The sequence below is a fragment of the Apteryx rowi genome, unplaced genomic scaffold, assembly GCF_003343035.1.
Source record: "Apteryx rowi isolate R43461 unplaced genomic scaffold, aptRow1 scaffold_443, whole genome shotgun sequence".
Lineage (NCBI taxonomy): Eukaryota > Metazoa > Chordata > Aves > Apterygiformes > Apterygidae > Apteryx > Apteryx rowi.
The window spans coordinates 210,043-231,510 of NW_020450698.1; the positions used below are offsets into that span (position 1 = coordinate 210,043).

Here is a 21,468-nt window from a genome sequence, read left to right on the forward strand (position 1 = left end):
AGCTTTTAGGAACAGCTTATGAATTTACAGCTTGCAAAGTAAATGAAGTCTCTGTCTCTGTTACACACATATACTAACTCATCCCCCCCACACACATATGTACACATCTCTTGTGGAAAGATGGAGAATTTGCAGTCTGGAATGCATATCAACTTTCTGTTTAAAGGAAAAAAGAAAAGATTTTTCAATAGGCACAAAATCCCACCCCCTCAGCACCCCTCCTTCCCTTGTCTGACACTGACTACAAGGGAGGAGTTGAGCCAATTATCAGTGAGTCCTACAGAAGGAAAATCTGCAATTTGCCAGTAGTGAGAGCAAGAGAGAGAGAAAGGCAGGGAGGGAAGAAGAAACACGTAACTGGCAAATGTAAAGAAAAGCCCCTTTTCACCTGGAAAGAGAACATTTTTAAACAAATCTCAGATCAGAAAAAAACAAGCTAGTGGCAGGGGAGTGCCAGGTAAGACTCAGGGAAGCATAGGTTTAGCCCCACTGCCATAGACAACTTCCATGCCCCCCATGATTTTTCCCCATAGGGTCTGAGGCAGCATAGAGGCAGGGTGGGCCAGACAGATGCACCCACAACGCTGTACGACTAGGTGTCGCTCCAGAGACCCTTTTCACCCAGTGGAGCCTGAGAAGCACAACTTGCAAGAAAAGACAGTGGGAGTGGGAGACACTCTGCATCTCCTCTTGAACTGAGGCTGTCAGGAGAAGAGCTCATCTCGTCAGAGGGAAAAGCTATCACTGGTTCTGAAACCCGTCTTGAGCTCATGTCAGTCGCCTGATCCAGTAATTACTATCCATGGGGGACCGTCCCCTGCAGTCCTGCAGTCCTTCCCAATCCTGCTAAGGTCCCAGAAAATATTGGTAAAGAACTAAGCCCAGAGCAGCAACGTGGGATACAGAGAACAACAACCTTTTACAGCAGCAGCCACCCCTGATTAAAACCATCAGCTTCATCAGACTACACCAAGACCCAGGACTTCTTCAAAGAAAGAGAGGTAAGAAAGTAGCATGTAGTTTGGGATAACAGTCAGAAAAAAACATCCCACAGGAGTAACATTTGTGTGCATGAAAATTCAGGGGATGCTAGCAGTGACACACAAGTGGAAGGTCCGTTATGTATGGTACAGTTTGCTTCTGCCTATGTCTTTTTTAGCTGGATGCAGTGAATTACATAGGGATGGTAAGCAGAAACACAAACAGTAGGTGAAAACTGTGGAGCACAAGAGAGGTGCTTCAAAAGGCTACTAATGGATGGGGACAGGTAGGGAACATACCCAGATGTCATGACATCTCATTATGGGAGGATTGAAAATTAAGGTATAAAAGCTTTAGGCAGGTTGAATGAAGAATCTATTCCTTAGATATCTCTCTCTAGATGCTCAGGATCAAATTTGTCAGCACCTCACTGCAATTTAGACAAGCACTCTTCAGAGCATGCAAAAGCAGGTGTATTGTCATTCAGTCTGAAGTGTGTCTGCAAACCAAGCCGTAGTGGTTAGCAGGTAGAAGGAGACACAGGGAATCAAAAGAAATGGGTTTTAATGCTGATTTTGGAGAGCTGTTTCAGCACTCTCTGTATGCCTGAGCCTTCTCCTTTATTAAGTGGAGATAATGCTCATTGCCTGCATTTCTATGACATTTTGAAATCTCTGTGATATAAAATACTAATGTAAAGATTCTACCATCAAGCCAGCACACAAACCAAAAGGTACCAATGGGAATTAATTTATACTTAAGCATTTAACAAACTGGAAGGAAAAGATGTAGATTAAAGCCAGCTGGAGGTTGTTTGTCTCCTCATTCTCTTCAGATTGATTTTACTTTATTTAGTACATGAACATGTGGTGCTTTTCTATTTCCTTTCTTCTGTCTTTAATCTTTTGCAACACAAGTCCCCTGTGCTTCCCCCACCACCCCGGGTATGAGAGTTGAAATTTCTCTCCATTTCAGAGGAAGGAATAAGAAAGATTGTATTCAACTAGGGAGAAACTGGAGCGGGGGGATAAGAAGAGAGAGCACAAAATACAAAACTAAGCTCCTGGTTCAACAGCACACTTTGAGTCAGATTTGCAGCAGAGGTGATGAGATGAGTAGCAACTCTAGGAATCAAAGTGCTGAAAAGCATCTTTTAACTCCATGTGAAATGAAATGCAGTCAGGAAAGTACAGGAATCTTCTTGACTGAATGCCTTGACAGACAGAATGAGGGCAGCATAAAGTGGCTATTTAATACCTTAAACTTTGGATGCCTTCACACCCCTTCTTCCTCCTCAGTGCATGTACATCTTTAGGGCAAAGTGTCCCGAAACAAACACACATCTGTCAATAAGGTTTTGTTTTTAATGGGGATGGGAGGCAGTGTGATTTAGTGACCAGAAATGCAAGGCTGAAGAAAGGTGGAAAGGAGAAAGAGTTTGTACGATAGGAGTCCCGGAGTCTGTTTATGGTCCTTATTTGTATGATCTTGGGTGGTCCCCAGCTTCCCTGTGCCTTACTTTCCCCATCTGTGGATCAGTGATGGTGTCAAGTCTTTCTCCTAGGTGTTCACTGTAAAATGGCATTAACTGAAATTCAAGACAGTGCAATTTAATTCAAGGTAGAGGACAGAAGTGCCTCTTAGAGGGACTGAATTAAAGGTGCAAAAATAATCTTCCAAGCAGGTGCAATGACACAGTTCATCTCCTTTGCTGTGTGATGGGTATTTCTGTAATTGTTCGCAGCTCGGTGCTTACCTGTCAGTCAGTAGTATAATTTGTTGGATTCTGGCTTGTAAAGGTGCTGAACAGGATCAGGTCCCCCCATTGTGCAGGTTCTGTACAGGACAGGTAAGATGCTTGCTTAAAAAACATATCCATGTTCACTCCCAGATGCTCCTGCAGCAAGTTGTACAAAACTGATCTTCAGCAGGTGTGAATCAACATAGTCCACTTGCTCTCATGCAGCTATACCAGTTCAACTCACTTGGAAGAGCTGACACATTTTTAAATACTGAACCTGGGCCATAGAGAAGTTCGAGGGTTTTCTCACAAAATCTATTTCCCTGCTTCTCTCTGTCTGCTAAATAAAGCTCAAGGGAGTTAAGGAACTATCCCAGAGCAGCTCTGTCACCACTTGACTGGCCCATGGAAGCAAGACAGTACCGGACTGGCTATGGGGGAAAGGACAGAGCCAGTGGACATGACAGCATTGTTTCAGAGATGAAATGTGGTATTTCTGCACTAATGATGTGTTCTGTCCTATACAAAACATACAGTCCAGTCCAAATACCGGGCATGCTCCTTGCTGTCTATCCTGCTATAGCATTCTCACCTATAGTACCAGGCCTGTACTTCTGTGTGTGTGTGTGTGTGTGTGTGTATGTGTGTGCGTGCGAAGTTACAATCTGACATTACTGTTGGCCTCTAATATTGTACTGTACTCTCCTCTGAATTTAATTTAGAGTGTAAAAGTTTCCCTAAAGAAAACATTGCATTTTCTTCTGTGCTTTATATGGGGCTGAACATGCTGCCAGGGTGCAGCAAATGATAGCAATAATAATAAATAATAATGTTTTGTTGTTGCCTTGGGCTATAGTACAGCACTTGTAAGGATGCTGGCTTCTTTATTTAGCACCGGCTGTATCTGCTTTGGTACTTTGCACATGTTAAACAAAGTAAAAGATTTTACGCTTTTGACTCAGATAAGTATCAGCTACATAAAAGCTTGGGAGATAAAATTTGCTCAAGAGAAAAACAGGAATCCAAGTCTGGATTGAGAAATGATCTTCCAGTGTACACAGAGTGCTCAAATTGTAATATTAAATAAACAACACCTAAGTTAAATAAGCAACATAGTGGGAACTTGATTTTTCTTTAATAAGATCCTAATAACTAAAATAAACTCTGTCCAAAATGTGCCTTCTTTGCTTTGATCTGACAGTTAGCTTTCCACACACTGGAGTAATATTTTTCCTTTCAGGGCACAATGCACTTGCACTTGTACATGAAAAATGGCTGCGCAATCCTCATTTCATCTTTTCTTTTCCTATCAAAGTCTCCTGTACCTGAGCACTACATCAAAATGTGATCTCCAAGGTCTTGAGACTCATTTTACTTGTCAAGGGTCGGAAGTATTGTCTGATGGTTACATGGCTGTCCTTCTTTTCTTCTGCCTGTACTTAGCACCCTCAAAAACTGTGATACCTAGAACAGCTGCATATGTATAAAGACTGAACCTTCCATGAAATGGGCATTTCTGCAAAGCTGTCCACTGCCAGCTATTCTGTTGCAAGGCAATGGTATTTGAAATACTGATAGTTTGTTCATAGGGAGTTCCCAACCAAACAATTAGATTAAAATCTGGTTTGCAAAAGGTTATTGAAGGTGAAGATCTTTGAATTTATCATCAGCCAATGCTATTTTGTGCCTCCAGTTCCCTGCACTGGCAATATAGGTTGTGTGGGACAGACCATTTACTTAAAGTCACTGAGATGTCTAGCTACCACTAATGTCAAATGTGATTCTTGTAGTCTGTCTGATTTCTGGCTGGTGTCAGAAAATTAGTATCACAAACAGTTTCTACTTAGGCACCCAAAGTGGTCCAGGTCTTAATGGCAGCTGCAGTGGATGAAACATATTGGGAGATCTGACCTCTGTCTTTATGCATCTAAAGGACAACCAAGTTCTACTGTAAAATCTGGTAATGTCTAAGTGACACAGATGGTGAGAGGGAACCTGGTGCCCAAGTTCAGGCACAGCTGATAAAATTAGCCCTTAATGCTTAACAAAAATAGCAAAATACAATTCAAAAACATAATCTTTTCAGTGTAAATGTCTTCATTTTGATATGATTTTAAAAAACAAACAAACAAACAAACCACTCCCTGGAAACAAGACTGAAAAAATGAAGCCATTTCCAGTGAAAAGATTTTTTTATGGACCATTGATCTGCTAACCAGGACCAGGCATTCTGCTTTACACAAGGGAGAAATACAGGGTGCTCTTTGACTAGCTTGTGCTAAGGAGCTGCTCTGCTGTGTCCTCCACCTAGTTTCTGGTCTTTCCTCCAACTCTGCCATTTCCTGTCTCAGGAGCAAGCAATGATGAAGACTGTGGCCAGTGGAAACTGCACCCTGAATGTGCCAGCCAAGAACTCATACCGCATGGTAGTCCTGGGAGCCTCCAGAGTAGGCAAAAGCTCCATTGTCTCACGCTTTCTCAATGGCCGGTTTGAGGACCAGTACACTCCCACCATTGAGGATTTTCACCGCAAGGTCTACAACATTCGGGGAGACATGTATCAGCTGGACATCCTGGACACCTCTGGGAATCACCCTTTCCCTGCTATGAGGAGGCTTTCTATCCTGACAGGTAAGAAAGTGGAGGAAGGTTTGCAGATGGGGAATGATGAGTGAAAGATAGTAACAACAGACATTAGCTTGAAAACTGTAGCCTTAAGATGACTGGGTTTTGGCGATAAGAAGCATTTGGGAGGTAGCTAAAGGGACCATTGGATGTTGTTGCAACATACACCTCTCTTGAGAGTTATTTCATGGCTGGGATGCTCCAGATGTTGTAGGTCCCACAAAGGAGTTCACTGAATGAAATTATGAAATCAGGATTTCCTACCTAGTTTATTTCCCTCCTCTGCTACCATCTCCTCCTGACTGAGTATTTCTTATTGCAGTCACAAATGAGTGGTTGAATAAAACCTCATAGGCATAAAGAGCAGCAAGGGGCAAAAGAAGCCTGTCATTACAAGACACAAGCAGTGAAAAGCAAATGTAAAATGCACAGAAAAGGAATTCAAAACAGGAAAAGCTCAAAGATTTTTTTCTTAAAAGTTCCAGTTTGATTCCTTTGATTTGAAATTCCAGTGGAAAAAATCACTCTAAGGTTGTGTCTACTTTTAGCCTTTCTCCTTAGCCTATAGTTAATCAAATTAATTAGAGAGGAAAAAGGGAAAATGGTGGGCTTATTTTAAATGTTCTCATTGCCAAGCAGTTCCTGTCGTGAGGTGATGTATTCTTTAACTGTGAAAGTGACGGTGGAGATGTATTCAGCCACAGCTCACGAAAAAACTACTTTCCGGACCTGCTATCTACACTTCTGACTAGCCAGTGAAACATGAGGTTCACATCAGACCAGGCTATAGTCTGTGTTGTATGGGGTCCTAGTGCTGATTTCTGGTGTGGGGATGCAAGCTTTTGTCCCTGAAAGCTCTCTTAGCACGTTCTACATGAATGCCATTCAACAGGCAATGATTTGCGTTATTTTATATTTGCAAAATGAATTGTAAGTCAGGAAATGTCAAAAGGAAATGCCAGGGGATCTGTGTTATTTATACATTTCTTTTTTTCCATGGTCTGTTTCTCTTGAGCAAATGAAACGGCAGCAGAGCACTGAACACTGGGAAACCTCTCAAGCCTGACTCAGGCATTCAGGACTGACTACATGTAAATCTTCTGTTCAGGTGTTGCTTCTTGTCTTGTACAATCAAAAGATCAAGGCTGAGTGGCTACTGGTTCTCCAGTCTTCTTAGTATCAGAACACACTGTGTTTTAGAGAGGGATACAGATGAAAGGAATAAAAAAGAAAAGCAGTGCTGCAGAGCTGAGGTAGAAACTTACAAACGACAATATAAATAGGCAATAGCAGCAAGACCAGTGCAACCTAGAAACACATACTTGGATATGCTAGAAGTAACATCACAGCCATAAGTCATTTCCACAACACTACAGAAAGGAGGAGGGAGTTGAATTAGAAGAAGAACTGGGATTAAAGTACCTCAGAGTGAAGAGATTCAAAAGACAAACAGGACCAAACAGGAAAAAATGTGGGGGAGGCAATGGCAGCAAACTTACCGCTTTTTTAAAGTTAGCTCCTCTGACAAAGGCAGCGATGAACAAACCTTTATGGTTTCCCTTTTCATTTGCAGGGGATGTTTTCATTCTGGTGTTCAGCTTGGACAATAGAGAATCCTTCGACGAGGTCAAGAGACTCCAGAAACAGATCCTTGAGGTCAAATCCTGCCTGAAGAATAAGACCAAGGAATCAGCTGACCTCCCCATGGTGATCTGTGGCAACAAGAATGACCACAGTGAAATCTTCCGCAAGGTGCGTTCAGACGAAGGTGAGAACCTCGTCTCCAGTGATGAAAATTGTGCTTACTTTGAAGTTTCAGCCAAGAAGAACACCAACGTGGATGAGATGTTCTACGTCCTCTTCAGCATGGCCAAGCTACCTCATGAGATGAGCCCTGCCCTCCACAGAAAAATCTCCATCCAGTATGGTGACACTTTCCAACAGAAATCCTTCCGAATGCGCCGAGTCAAGGAGATGGACGCCTATGGCATGATCTCTCCTTTTGCTCGCCGGCCAAGTGTTAACAGCGATCTGAAATATATCAAATCAAAAGTTCTCAGGGAAGGTCAATCAAGGGAGAGGGAGAAATGCACTATCCAGTGAAGGTGGCTAGCCAGTCTCTCTGAAGTTGTCATCCATATGTAGTGCCTTAAAGAAAAACGGTCTGCAGAAGCCCAGAATGGGCTCACTGGGTTCATCCAATCGAGAATGCCCAGCATGGCAAAAGGATAACTCTTCCTGAGGGTTCTACTGAATCATGAATGTAAATAATATTGTTCTTGTAAATGACTGGGAAAAATCATATGCCCGATATGTGACTGCATTTCTTTGTCTTTGTAAAGTAGTTCCTCTTCATTGTCCTTTTTGTCTAAAGAACACAGACTTGAGAAATAAAGAAATTTCAACCTCATCCCTACAAAGACAGTAGGTCAATAATGCACAAAAGGCATTAACAGCTACCCCAGTGTGCAGCTCTTGCTGAGAGAGAGAAAGATACCATAGGGCAGTACTGGAGGTGCAGCTGTGGGGCAGGAGATTCCTTGAGCAAGGATGTGTATGTGTGTGCGTGCGTGTGTGTGTGTGTGTGTGTGTGCGCATCTGTGTATGTTTTTGCATGCATGCGTGGAGCACTCCTCTAAAAAAATGGGACTTACATTTCTAAGGACAACAATCTTACTGAGGTTTCCTAGATTGGGAGTGGACTCTGTATACAAACACATGATTCTGCAACCTGCATTCAGAAGGTCTTGTTTTTACGTTTGCTGGGACAGCTGTAATTTGGCATTGACAAGAATGTTGTTTTGTATTATTGATTTTGGTTTGGGTTTGTTTTTTTATTGTCTGGGGGTGGTTTCCTAGCAAAACCAGATGGCAAGTGTGTTTGAAATGAAAAGTGTCTAATTTTTAGAAATAAAAGGTGTGTTTCAGCTGTAAATCTAAATAATATGTACACTGATTGAAAGTGAAATTGTACTGTAAAAAGCCAATACATTTGACTGGTTTGCAAGCCTGGTGTGGTATTGTTTCTCACGGCAGCCATACCAACTCTGAACATCGTAGTACAAATGCCACCCTTTGCCTTGCTGGCCACTGGAGGAATCGTTCCTTCTGTCTGCCTGTGACAGCTGGGGCTGACTAGATTCGCATGTTGACTTAGACCATTTCAGAGGCAGGATTGGGTTTTCCTTCAAAATTAAGAACTGAATGGATGTGGCCTCTTGATCTGGGACCAGCTCCATTATATGTCTTCTGTTAACATCTAGTCATTTTGTTCATGGTTTTACTCGATATCTGATAAAGGTTGCCTCAGTGGAAACCTTTGCACTACAGAAGTTCTTCAGAACAGAAGCTTTGTGCTGGCTGTCTAAATAGGGGTGAACTGGCCAAATAAACCTGGGACTGCCATTTACTTCTTCCTTTTCTCAGTCCAGTCCAGGCTTCCTTGTCTTAAGGTCTCTCCCTGTCCTACTTCTGGCTTTATTGCTCGGTATGCTAGGCTTCTATATGCCCTTAAAGCCAAGTATATTCTCTCAGATATGAGCTTGCCACTCTCGCTGACTGGAATGAGGCATGCATGCATAACTGTGGATAGAGCATGGCCCCTGGACTGTACTTAAGAGTAGAGCATATATGTTATATATACCTCAGAAGAGTGTTCAGATATTCTTATCCCTCCCTCACCATCAAATTCTCTTCTTGGCTGTATCTGTCTTGCTGTATCCTGGTCAGAGCTGTGACCTAGTTCATTCTGTAATCTGACAGGAAACCAAGAATGATGAATGTCTGTGAAAATTAGCCTCTGAGAGTCAAAATCTTATCATCACTTGTCAGCTCCACTCTTCACGGGTACTGTCTATCGACTGGTAAAATACACTGTTCTTTTATCCCTGGTGCCAGGGCAACACCTTTCTAATTGTTTCTCCCTCCCTATCTATAAATATGTACACTGTTTATGATTAAATTTGTCTTATTTATTAGCCGTGTCCTGGTTTGTTTTTACTGTCTCCAAGAATAGTGGAGCAAGTCCTAGTTTTTTTGTTGTAAGGGGGCAAGTGCAGCTGAGCAGGTGAGTTCTGAGTTGAGAGCCCTGATGAGACAGTAAGTTCTGGAGGAGTATTTTTTGTCTTCCAGACTCCAGAGGCTTGACATTGCCCTTGTTGGAACAGAACTATGTCTATATCTATATACTTATATTTATATTTATCTATCTATATCAACATATATATACAGATATATTCCCAAGCAGAAGCAGAAAGCTACTCTTCCCATGTTGCATCTGACACAAGAGGACAACAATTCTTTCCTTCCCACACAGGGCCAGTGTGCTCATCCCTGCTGGGATTTAATGCAATCTCTGTAGAGACATCACCATTGCTGTCATCAGTCTTTCAATCTCACCATCTGCACTTCTCAGCTGTGTGAGCCTTGGTTGCATAAGGCAGTCTGCTATTGAAAGGCATTAACCTGGGCTTTGCTTTGCAATGACTTGGGAGCTGGAAGACAGGCTACCCTGTTCAAACCAAAATGGAACAGAAGTGCTGACAGAGGATACAGGGCAGATGAAGAGGCACTTTCCAGGGGTAGGCATAGTATGAGCCTAATGTGGCTAGTAATCACAGAATAGTTGAAGTTGGAAAGGACCTCTGGAGACCATCTGGTCCAACTACCCTGCTCAAGCAGGGTCACCTACAGTAGGTTGTCCAAGACCGTGCCAGTTGGGTTTTGAATATCTCCAAGACTGAAGGCTCCACAGCCTCTCTGGGCAATCTGTTCCAGTATTCAACAAACATCACAGAGAAAAAGTGTTATGTTCAGACAGAATTTCTGGTGTTTCAATCTGTGCCTGATGCCTCTTGTCTTGTCACTGGACAGTCAGCTGAGTAATCTGCTGGACTGCTTTTATTAGGGTTGTTTTGTTCATTTCTATTACACTTGACTGTCTTTTCCAGCAAATCCCCCTTTTGTGCCTCACCCTCCCAGCCTTGGTAAGCTGTAGAGGGTTTCAAGCTGTCAGGGAAGATCCTGACAGGAGAGGAGACATAAAGCCTGAGCATTTAGCAATATGGATCATGCAGCAGCTTAACACTGCGCTACTTGCCTTTCCTCTGTCTCCAGAGGAGAAAGAATGAATCTTCCTTATGTAGCTCATATGAGGAAGACATGAGCCTTGGCCCTGGTGAAGATTCCCTGGAGAGGGTAGGAATACCACATCCACATTTGGTAGGAAAGCAGAGGTGAAACAGAGCAGCACCAGCGATCAAATTCAGCATGCACACTCAGGCCAAGGTAGTGCATCCCGATAGAGATGCCCTGCAGTCTGCTACAAGGCTAGTGCTCATCTTCATTTATCTACCAAGTAGTTCCCTCTTCAGCCAGCTTGCCAAATAGGAGAAATATGAATTTAAAACAGGTGCAAAAATCCACATCCAATTAGATCCTGTTGATCTAATAGCATTCTAATAAACAAACACTTTCTGCTCAAGATGCTGCTGTAACATTCTGCTTCCCTACCATCCCCCTGAGCACATGTTCACCTCCCTACAGACTCTCCACCCATGGGTATGACTATTGAATGTGCCCGTGGTCGAGCACTGGGACTCATGTGCCACACAGACCCAGGCCAGAGGCTGTGAAAATGGAGAGAGAAAGGCATGAGCACTGGCCACCACTTGGATTACCAAGCTCCTGAAAGCTAGAGGAGAATTCCTCACACTACAGCTAATGTGCTGCATTATTGAGCCTACAGCAGCTCTCTCTGGCATGCTGCATAAAGCTAAGTTTCGTAAGTGCCTTCATAATCACTAATATTCTGCTCTGGTTTTACAACATTGACCTTACAATTATTTTCCCCACTGTCCTTCAATCTCCATAAAGACATCAGCTTTCCTCATCCGTCCATGTCCTCCCGTTCCTGTCTTTTCTGCCACGTTGGGCACAAAGTCATCAGGCACCAAAATTAAACGCTGTGCAGAGGGTGAGGAGGGCAAGAGTTGGCATGGTCAAAGGGCAAGGAGTGAGTACTAATGGAGATGTACTGGATCTGCAGGAAGGGCTGTAAGCCCCAGCCTCAGTGTCCTTCCCAGGGCCTGACTTGATCTACCACATGCTCAGGGGGAGAAGCACCTGAGAAACAGGCTGGGAGTGAGATGAAGCAGCATTACAGTCACCTGCAGAAACAAATGAAAAAAAGCAGGTAATCTTATTAAAGTAATACTAGTCCTTTGTCTGCATTTTGTAACTGATGATAATTGCTTTTTAAGTAAGATTATCATGCTCCTGAGGACAGAAACTCTCATATTTATTGTTTAGCTTTTATTATATCATTACGGTTATTCTATTAATAGTCATATATTATTTGGGGTCTAAAAGTGCTTACAGCCCCTGCAACAGACAGTATGTGTCTCTGTTGTTTATTCACAGCTAGTAGCCATTAAAAGCCTATTAGCCAGTGAAAAAGGCTGGGACTGGAAAACAAAGAGGAGGGCTACCAGTATGTCTGCACAGGGTGCACAAGGTAAAGCAGCAGAGAAAAGGGGAAATGTTTCTTCCCTGCTAACTGCTGAACATATCTGGCTGTAAAACAGTAGAGAAGAGCTTTATGGGAACTGTAGTATGAGCAGAGTTTGGGAGACCCTGAAAGGAGCAAAAAGCAGACACACAGCCAGGCCAAAGAAGCAATGGAAAGAGAGGTGATTCTTTCCCCCCATGGGGGATTCAGGAGGACTGCACAGAGCTTCTTGTAACCCAAGAAACCACTAAAAGGCACTGGACTGAGAACAAGTCGGTAGCAAGAGATCCATCCTGCAAAGACGCTGCGAGCAGTCGGACAGGTTTGTTTGTAAACCATATACTTTTAGTTGGTCTGACCCAGCATAATTAAGTTGCTTTATTCCAACCTTGTTCTACACTACAGTCTATAAAACCCAACATTAGTGATCCATTGCTGACATTTTTGGTGTATTCACTTCCAGGACAAGGAAGGTACATCTACCTGACTTAGGATCAGTCACAGCCCTGGAACAAGACCGGGCTGAGATTTATTTTGAACATTGCTCTACACAGTCCTGAAGAAATTACAACTCAACACATTCTAGGAGCTACTATAAATAATGAGGAAAATCTAATTGAGCCATGGGGTCAGTACAAATCAGGAAGGAAATAGTGGTCATGGTGAATTAAGGAAAAGATAAATTGAGGGTGGGAAAGGCAGAGTGAAAGCCTGTTTTGACATCCAGAGGACTAAATAGGCTTCTGTTCTAAAGGATCCCCAGGAGAACTGCTGCCATCAGGCTAGTAGCCACTGGAGACAAGGTTTCAGCCCTGTCATGGTGCAGTCTCACAAAGACCATCGTCTCCTTGAAAGCCCAGCATGCAGTAGGTCAGATTGTCTGAGAGGCCAAAGGGTTTGTCACCATCACAAAAGACAAGTAGGAAATGGTGGGATAAATTTAAAAATGACAGCAGAAGAGAAAAGAGCTTCAGAAATGAGCTCAACAAGGTGGGACAGCTATATGCAGTAGGGTGGGTAAAGAAGAGGAAAGCTATTGAGGTGAGGTCTTGGTGAAAGATGGAGCAGTGAAGTCTGCCAGTCAGCTGGAGATATAAAAGGGCAGGTGCCTTTTGGCCCTTTAAGTAGCATGAGAAGCACTTCAGGATGTCATGGGCACTCTGGTTCAGAGACCTTCCACTGGTACCCACATGTGCAGTATGTCCCAGAGGACATCCTATGGTGAGATGCCACAGCATGGCAGAGTCCTAGCTGTGCTGTATGCTATGAAATGGACCCTCCTCCGCCAACAAGTCAAATCTGAAGACATTTTATTTAGCTGTTTTTGTCCTTCCTCAAGCATTAACCTCTATTTATCCCTATGCAGGACCCACCCCCCGCCTCCTGTTGCATCTTTTGCTGTCTTAGTTTTATCATCCTTTCACATGCCATATAGGTGGCTAATATTGCTAGCCATGTCCCAGTGCCTTGGCCAGAGTAGAGGGTTATAGGCAGAGGTGCTTTAGAAGTAAGTGACGATTATTTGATGTGATATCACTGCTACTCTTGGGTTTTTTGTTAGCATTATTGTTTCTGTAAAAATACATGAAGGCAGGCCCAGATTAAAGGGTGTCCTTAGAAAAAGATATAAAACGTAGTATAATGTACATTTCCCCACTGGTCTCTATAGCAACAGTCTTTTCTCTGCACTTGCAAAGAGCAGAGAATTTGCGGGGGCGGAGAGAAACAGTGGATCTGCCCTAGATCTTTCACCATTGAGTCCTCATGGGAAGTTCTCCACCCTTCAGTCTCTGTGGCATGACCAGCCAGACCCACATTCTAGACCATTCAATATATCTGATAAAGCTGTGGGATGGAAATGCTACCATAGATAAGAAAGTAATTTCCATAAAGCGATTGTAAACTGGGGCATTGCTCCTGGCACAGTAACTGGCTACAGGAATACACATCTCAAACTGCTATAATCCCATCTTCAGTACTCAGATTTGGCTAGAGCTATAGGCCTTGTCTGACTTTTCTCTTCCCTGTGTCTTTACAGACCACCATTTGGTAGGGTCAGAGCCTAAAACTTTCCAGAGAAACACTTCCTGTTGCTATCATGAAAACATTAGACTAAGACCTTTCCTTGCCTCTATCATCAGCAGCCATCCACAGTAAGCAGAACTGCCGTGAGTCCCAGGCACCACATTCCTAGAAAGTTATTGAGAGTTTGGGGGGAAGCCAAACACCAGAAAAAAAAAAAAAAAAAAATTGTGAGCCTAGAGGGTTTGACTTGAGTAAGCCTTAAGAAAAGTCTGAAAAGAATAATTCTGTGCCATGTAGGTAAACAAAGTCTGAGAGAGGCTGTGGCCTGAAAACCCCTAGATGTTTTTGAAAGGTGGAGATGACAACTGAGACAACACACTGTTTAGAGCTGGACAGTGGGAACATCTCAGTGGGAACAAGAGTATTAAGAGGGAAATAGTAGGCTAAAGAGCAGGGCAGACCACAACAGTGCAATCTATTGGCAAATTTTCTAAGAGATGTCATGAAAGTGACATTTCCGTTAGGAAAACACTAGGAAAAACACTGAAACTTATACTGTCCAACGGGAGATAACTTGTCGTTGGCAGGGGAATGGACTTGCTGAGCCAGTAGGCTATTCTGATGCCCACACTCGCTTCTGTGATGGAGCTTGATTCAAAGTCTGCTTCAAAGAAATCTCCTGACTGCCCTGCCCTCATTGCACTCTCCTGGACCCCTAAGGGAGGGTTGGTAGTTCTCTGGTCCCCTCCAGCCAGATCAATAACAATATAGACAGGACTTCTTATGTCAGGCCCTGCTTTTTAGATCATTTCCACAAAGATCCCTTGACTGTTTGCAGCAAACAGCTCCTTCAATGAATTATCCATGAACTGTCTCTTGCATGTTTGTTTATTATTCAGAAGTATTTGATGAATGATTTATGCAAACGTATCCCACACTGTGGCTGGGATGGATAGCTGAGATGATTAGTTCAGATTGAACACGGAGACAAGGAGGGATGAGGTCACTGTGTTTCACAACATTTTTGTAGCAAAGTAAAAGAATATAAATGAAACAAATTTACAATTTGACTGTGTGTCCTCCCATCACTCTGACCTAGAACCAAGCAAGGGGCTGCTCTCTCTCCCCAGCCCATTCTTCTTCCCCTCCAGGCTCTTGGAGGAGGGATTTTACATGGACTATAATAGTTCAAGAGTGTCCTTGGCTTTCAGTAGTTAATGTTAAACACTAGCTCACACATGAGAACACTGAATATTTTAGATTGTTTTCAGCAATATGTCTTGAATCTATTTTTGAAGTTACAAAAAAAAATAAAAAGAATAAAAACTCTCTAAGTTTGTGTCAGTGGATGAAATGAAAAGAAAAGGGAAATTTCAGGTTCCAAGAAACAAGTCCTTCATGCACTGAAACCTTATCTGAAACAGCACAACTCTATTAAACTGGGACTTGTGTTAGATTGGGAACCAAAGCAACAAAGAAATGCACTGCCAGGTGGAGAGTGGGGGCTTGCATTTCAGGCCCTACTCATAATGTCAGGTCTGTGACAGATCCCACCCAGTTCCTCAAAGTCTATGTAAAGCCTTAAAAAACTCCTCTTCCCTCTGACGATCTTCTGTGTAAATGGTTCAATCCTCAACAATAGCTAGGTTTCAAGTTGCTAGAATAAATGGGTGCTAGGTACCGAGGGTAGGTGTTTTCCTCCTCAGGTCAAAAATCTAACAGCACCTAGAAATGTAACTCCCACCAATTTCTGTACTCTGTAAAAATCATCATCTTGGTTTCCCATCCCTAATATGGGGCCAATAACACTCATAGGATCGCTGAGAGAGGATAAACACCTTTTAGATTGTGAGGCACTTGGGTACTGCAATGATGGATAAACATGTTAAAGGGTGAAAAGGCAGATGGAAATAAATATCACCTCAATCAGCAACTGAGCTGCTGCCGTGCCAGGAGAACAATTACATTTTGCATAATCCCTGCTTTCTGCACCACCTACAATCCTGGTCTTTCTCCTGAGCATCTGCTGAGCTGGCAAGTTCCAGGAGCCTTGGGGTTAAAATTACACACTGGCTGCCCCCAGATCTTCAATCACTGAATACCTGTGTGTTAAGCAATAGTGTGCTGCAGACAAGTTCTGGTTCAGAGACCTTTGGATGGGCACACAGCATAAGCTCCCCATTCATCCTCTCTCTGTTGGAGAACCGAGTGCCTCAGGAAAACACAATCTTGATAAATATAACCTGAGGGGTTAGAGGATGACATTGGGAAGATCAGTGGCATTGCTTTTGGCTGGTCCAAGGCAGAATGTCTCATCCTTTCTGTCACAAGACAGCTTGTTCCTTGCTGGATGGCTCATTGCCAAGCTAATAAATACAAGTTTCTCAAAAGAAATAAAATAAAAAGGAAAAATAAACACAGAGCAATGGCATGTTCTGCAAATTGACAGGAAACTTGCCTGAGGCAATGGATAAGGGGTGAAAGGGATGAACAGCTCTCTCGCGGAGCCTTATTAGAGAGCGGACTGGAGCTCTTCTCAGATACTCTTTATGAGATGCTGCCATCTGGGAGAAATCCAGATTGGCAATTATCAGAGAGAACAATTTCAGCTGGTCACAACACTGCCAAAACAGAAATTATCCCCTTACACAATGACACTGACTCAGACTGCATGCAACTTTTGTCGAGTTTGGGGCAGTTACACAAGGTCTGTCATTAGTCATAGTGGTATTTATTTGTATTTTGGAGCCCTGCCCACAGAACAGGACCCAATTATACTAGACAATATACAAATGCACAACAAATAGACAGTCCCAATGTACACAAAGGCCAGGGCAGAATCTTAGTCATTAACTACATCTGTCATATCCATCTTGTGCCTCACAGCATCTGTCTTATCCTGTAACGGCCATTTACCTGTTTCCTATCAGTGTCCTACCTTTAAGCTCAAGCTCAATACTTGCAATATTAATCAGTCACTTTCCTAATTACATCTGAAAGCTAATTATTTCTGTAGAGAACTTGTACCAACTACATTGTGGCAATAGCAGCACCAAGACCTAGTACAATTTAGGAGTGCTCTTCTCTCAGCTGGACTTGCTGAAACAGTGAAAGTGGATGTAACGGATACACACAGTCTCCAAAGTGTTCATGAGATGGGCAAATTCTTTCCGATTCTTGCCCTGAGATGTGGCCTCTTGCAGTTCTGCCAAGAGGTGTCTTAGGTAGAGGCATATTCCTTATGCCTTGTAGGTGACTCCTGTGGTTGTGTAAGCCACACACAGGCTGTGGCTCACGGACAGCTCAGACATGGTTCCTATGGCTGGAACTGTGTCCTGTGACAGCCAGTGGGGCTGACTGAAAAATCTGGGCAGGACAAGGAAGTGAGGCAGCTGTGCTGACATTGCCAAGTCATGGCAAAGGCCTGTGGAGTGTTCCAGTCCTTAGCGACCAGCTGATGCCCCAGGAGACCTCTACTCCTGTCCTGCCTGTGAGCCACTCCAGGACCTCCCACAGCTCTCAGAGAAAAGAAATGCATCATATACTCCTAGGGCAGGACATCTACCTACCTCTGAAGTTCACACTGATCTACAGCCTGTGGAACAGGAGACAGTTCTAGCTGCTCACAGAATCTAAAGTTGAAAGCAGTGAAGAAAACATGGAGAGGATGGAGGGTCTCTTCAGTGGCCCTTTTGTAATTCTATAGCCCATGCAAGAGCTGTTGGTTGTCCTTGACCTACCCAGAGAGGAATACCTCTGCTACAGGCTTTGGCAAGACGGTTCACAGTATCTTAAAACAACCTCTTCCTCCCTTCACAGCACAATCATGGGAGAAAGATCTGCCCTCAGATGGGTGATAAAACCTTCCCAGATGATGCAGAGCCTGTCTGACAGAGAGCATCCAGCTGTAGCAGGACCCTTCACTGTGTTAGACAGTGAGCAGATGCATAACAAGTGAACACCCTTGGTGGAGAGGGGAGCCTTAGGGATGTTTTCCATTCCTTCTGCTTGGGACTTGAGACATCTTCCCCACTGCATCTTCTCCTGTCAGAAAAGAATTCTGCAAAAGAGGAAAATTTCTGAAAACACCTCATTAATTTAGGACCCTTTAGTTCTGCTGATATTGCATGAGACTTTAGAATAGACTGAATAGACTTTTGAAAATGAGATGAATTTAGGCTTACTTAAGCACTTTCCCAGATTTATCCAAATTGCCTGCCTGAAGAGGGAGCATTTCAGGGCTGAGATTTATCAAAAAGAAATGTTGTTTTGAAGCAAATTTCCATTGAAAGAGAAAACTGAAAAGATAAATGATTTTGCATGAGAGGTGCTCAAATAGGGAAGGTTTCCTCAATAAAACAAGAACTGTCTGAGAGAGGCCCTTCTGCTTTCCTACTAGTTTTCATTAGAAAACAGAGAAAAAACGTTTCTTTAAAGAATGGAGAAAAGGAATGTATTCCAGTGTGATGTACTGCCACACAGTGAAATGTTTTTGTAGAGGCTTGCTCTGTGACAGCTGGTCCAACAGTTGTCTGCTGTGACAGGAAAAGTCAAAGTGGCCTATGCCTTGACATGACTTCAGCTGAATATGGGCACTTAGCCAGAAACTGCTCTTTGGTAAGATATACTGCCTCTGCCTGCCTGTTTGCCAGGAGGGGCAGAGAGGGAGCAGCTGAGTATATTGAATAAGGTCAAGCCAAGAGGCATCAAAGGTTAATCTTCAGCTAGAGTCTATTTGCTTTCTCAAATCTGGAGAGAGCAGAGAAGAGAAAGTACAGACAAGTTTGCAGAAGCTGGAAAAAGCAAAGCAGACAGACCCATTGCTGGGTAGGTCTGTCCTGAGAACAGGAAATGTTTCTCTGAGATTGTTTTAAAAGTGTCATTTTCTGCTTCTGCTCCAGAGGCCAGAGACAAGGAGCCTGACTATTTTTAAAGATGCAGTCTGACGCATTAGGAAGGACCTTGTGTGACATGATTGCCTGCTACAGTTAAAACGGACACCCTGACCCAGGAGAAGCATTCCAGCACTGTGCTCCTGAGCTAGGGTTCAGGTCATCTGCAAAGTTTCACTCTCTCTTTCTTAGAAGGAGGTAGAAAAGAAAAGAAAAGAAAAGAAAAGAAAAGAAAAGAAAAGAAAAGAGAAAAGAAAGGCTTTAATTTCAACCTGGGCAGAGGTAGTCCTGAGGAAACAAGGAAGACTTTGGGAAGCAAACACAGATTAACACCTCTAGTGTTAGACTGGGACTGAATATGAGGAAGCAAGGTTATGTGGCATTCATCTCACTCTAAGCACTTATGATGAAGCAGGGGCTTACAACAAGCCACTTATAGAGATATATGTTCATATTCAGCAAGGTCAGAGGACTCCCAAAACTCTGAACCTTAACTTTGGACAAGCAAGTTAAAGTTAATTAGCCAGTGACAGCACACCTTCCCTCTCAACTTTAAATCTGTTTAAGTGCCTTTATGTTCAACTGTATGGGCCTTTGTATTTCCTCAAAAAGTCCAAGGAGATAGCTATGTCAGACATCTTCTTTAACTAACTGACTAGTGGTGCTATTCCTGAGGCCTGGGATTTGACAGCAGGCCAGCATTAGTAGTTGGGCATTAATGGCCTATAACTTGCTGGGTTGATGTGAAAGTACCAATCCATGCAAGATATCCCAGAGGCCTGCACCTCCAAATTAGCTGTGAGCATGTGTTGTCAAGATGAGCCCATATTAGCATGCAATCTGAAGCAAGCCCAAAAAGCAGGAGGCACTGAACAAATGTCAGTGAATCTACTCGGATCTTTGAGAGTTAGCCAAAGACACTAGAAACTAATATTCCAAAGACTCATTCTTTTATATTTGACAAGAAAACTAGAGAAGTAGAACAGTGGTAAAAGTGCCAAGTTATTTACTGGAAGGACAGGTCTCATCATTGGCTGAAGTCTTGACTTCTCCCCTAACCTGGGGAACTCAGCTTCCCAACTCTTGTTTTTTCACAGAAGCAGTAAATGTGCATTCAGGCAGGAGACTAAGAAATGGAAGCAACCAAAAAAAGTGGGAGGGGAGGGAGAGAGGGATGTCCATCTGGGTAATTACAGGCTCTGGGTGTTCTCCAGCTAGGAGGTAGAGCAACATGAGCCTCTGACCAGCAGAGATGGAGAGATTATATGGGAGATTCCCACCTGCTGCTGGTTTCTCCTCCCTTCCATCAGGGTTGAGAGGTAAAGGGGGATCAGCATATGCTGTTTCTATCTTTCCTTCTTCCCTGGTCCATTGTCACCTCTCAACCCGACACAGAAGAAAGGGATTGGAAACAGGAGTTCAAAATATCATAAAGGGTTCAAAAAATCAAATATTCACAGACAAGAGATATCTTGACCTTGTCTATATTAATAAACTAAATGGTGACAGGGTATTATCCTGGACTCTGGAATTGAATCATCCATCATGTTAAGTTGCTTTTATGTTCCCAGTCACAATTTTGACCCAGAATAAGGGGGAGTCTCCCAGACAATTCCTGCAAGTGGTCTGGGAGTTAGCCCAGGCCAAGAACAATTCTTAATAAGCAGCTTACAAGCAGACACCCACTTCTGGAGGGTAATGAGTTTTAACAGAGTGGATGCAGACCTCTCCATTCCAGTTGGTTTCAGTGCCAGAGAAAGATCCTACATTTAATTTGCTAGCATAGCTGTAGCCTATAGTACCATGCAAGGGGAAGGGAAGGAAAGGTTACAGGGTATGTAAGTATCTCTGATGTAACCTGCTCGTAGTGTGAAACAACATCATCCTTCCTATTTCTTTGATTAGCAGAGCCCTGGATGCTCACTTCAGCTCTATCTCTCTTTGCAAAATGACCCACTGGTAAATTCATCCCGCTGGAAAATAAGTCCATTCGCCCACTGGAAAATAAGCTAGACCAGTCTGTGGAACTCACCTTTTTTCAGAGACTGAAGAGAAACAGCAGTGCATTTCTACATCTAGCTCTCTGGAGGGGCAAAAACCAAAAAGCAGTGGGGAGGAGAAAGAGAAGGATGGTCAGAAGGAATAGAAAATAGGGAGCAAGGGCAGGTCTTACAAGGCTAGATTGCTGACTCTAACCATGCTTTAAGGGTCTCATGCCAATTTACAATGTCCTGCTGATGCTACACAAAGTGCCTAAATGTAGTTGAACAAGTCAAGTTTCAAACCTTCAATTCCATTCATCTTTTGCATCAGAAGTACTTGGAGCAAAACAACAGTAAATTAGTGCCAGCTCTCCTGCTGAGATAATTCAGCGTATCTTTCCCAGCCCAGCAGGGTTTGATTTTTTGTGTCGATTACATATTGTGATTAATATGGAGGCATTTGCTCATTTAACAGCAAAAAAAATAAAAACTAGAAACTTCACCAAATAGGGCTTTTGGAGGGGGAAACTTGCCTTGTTTATTCCTCTCCACTCAGTGAACCACTAGCTTCAATGCAGAACTGAAGCCAGCAATGGGCAATTATATAAATAGATTGATAGATCTGCTCTGTTTCATCCTCACATATCTATTGGGGTACATCTAAACTCTGAACGAGTTGTCAGTCACCTTGGTGCTTGATATTGTCCCTACCTC

The 21,468-nt window shown here is 43.1% G+C and overlaps 1 protein-coding gene across 1 annotated transcript; it reads left to right on the forward strand.

The window, feature by feature from the left end:
• Nucleotides 1-879: 879 nt before the first annotated feature.
• Nucleotides 880-7,932, forward strand: RASD2 (RASD family member 2). Its single transcript, XM_026076949.1, has 3 exons — nt 880-1,001; nt 5,074-5,353; nt 6,921-7,932. Exons 2-3 carry the CDS (start codon nt 5,083-5,085, stop codon nt 7,448-7,450), a joined length of 801 nt encoding a protein of 266 aa, XP_025932734.1. The 5' UTR covers nt 880-1,001; nt 5,074-5,082; the 3' UTR covers nt 7,451-7,932.
• Nucleotides 7,933-21,468: the final 13,536 nt, after the last annotated feature.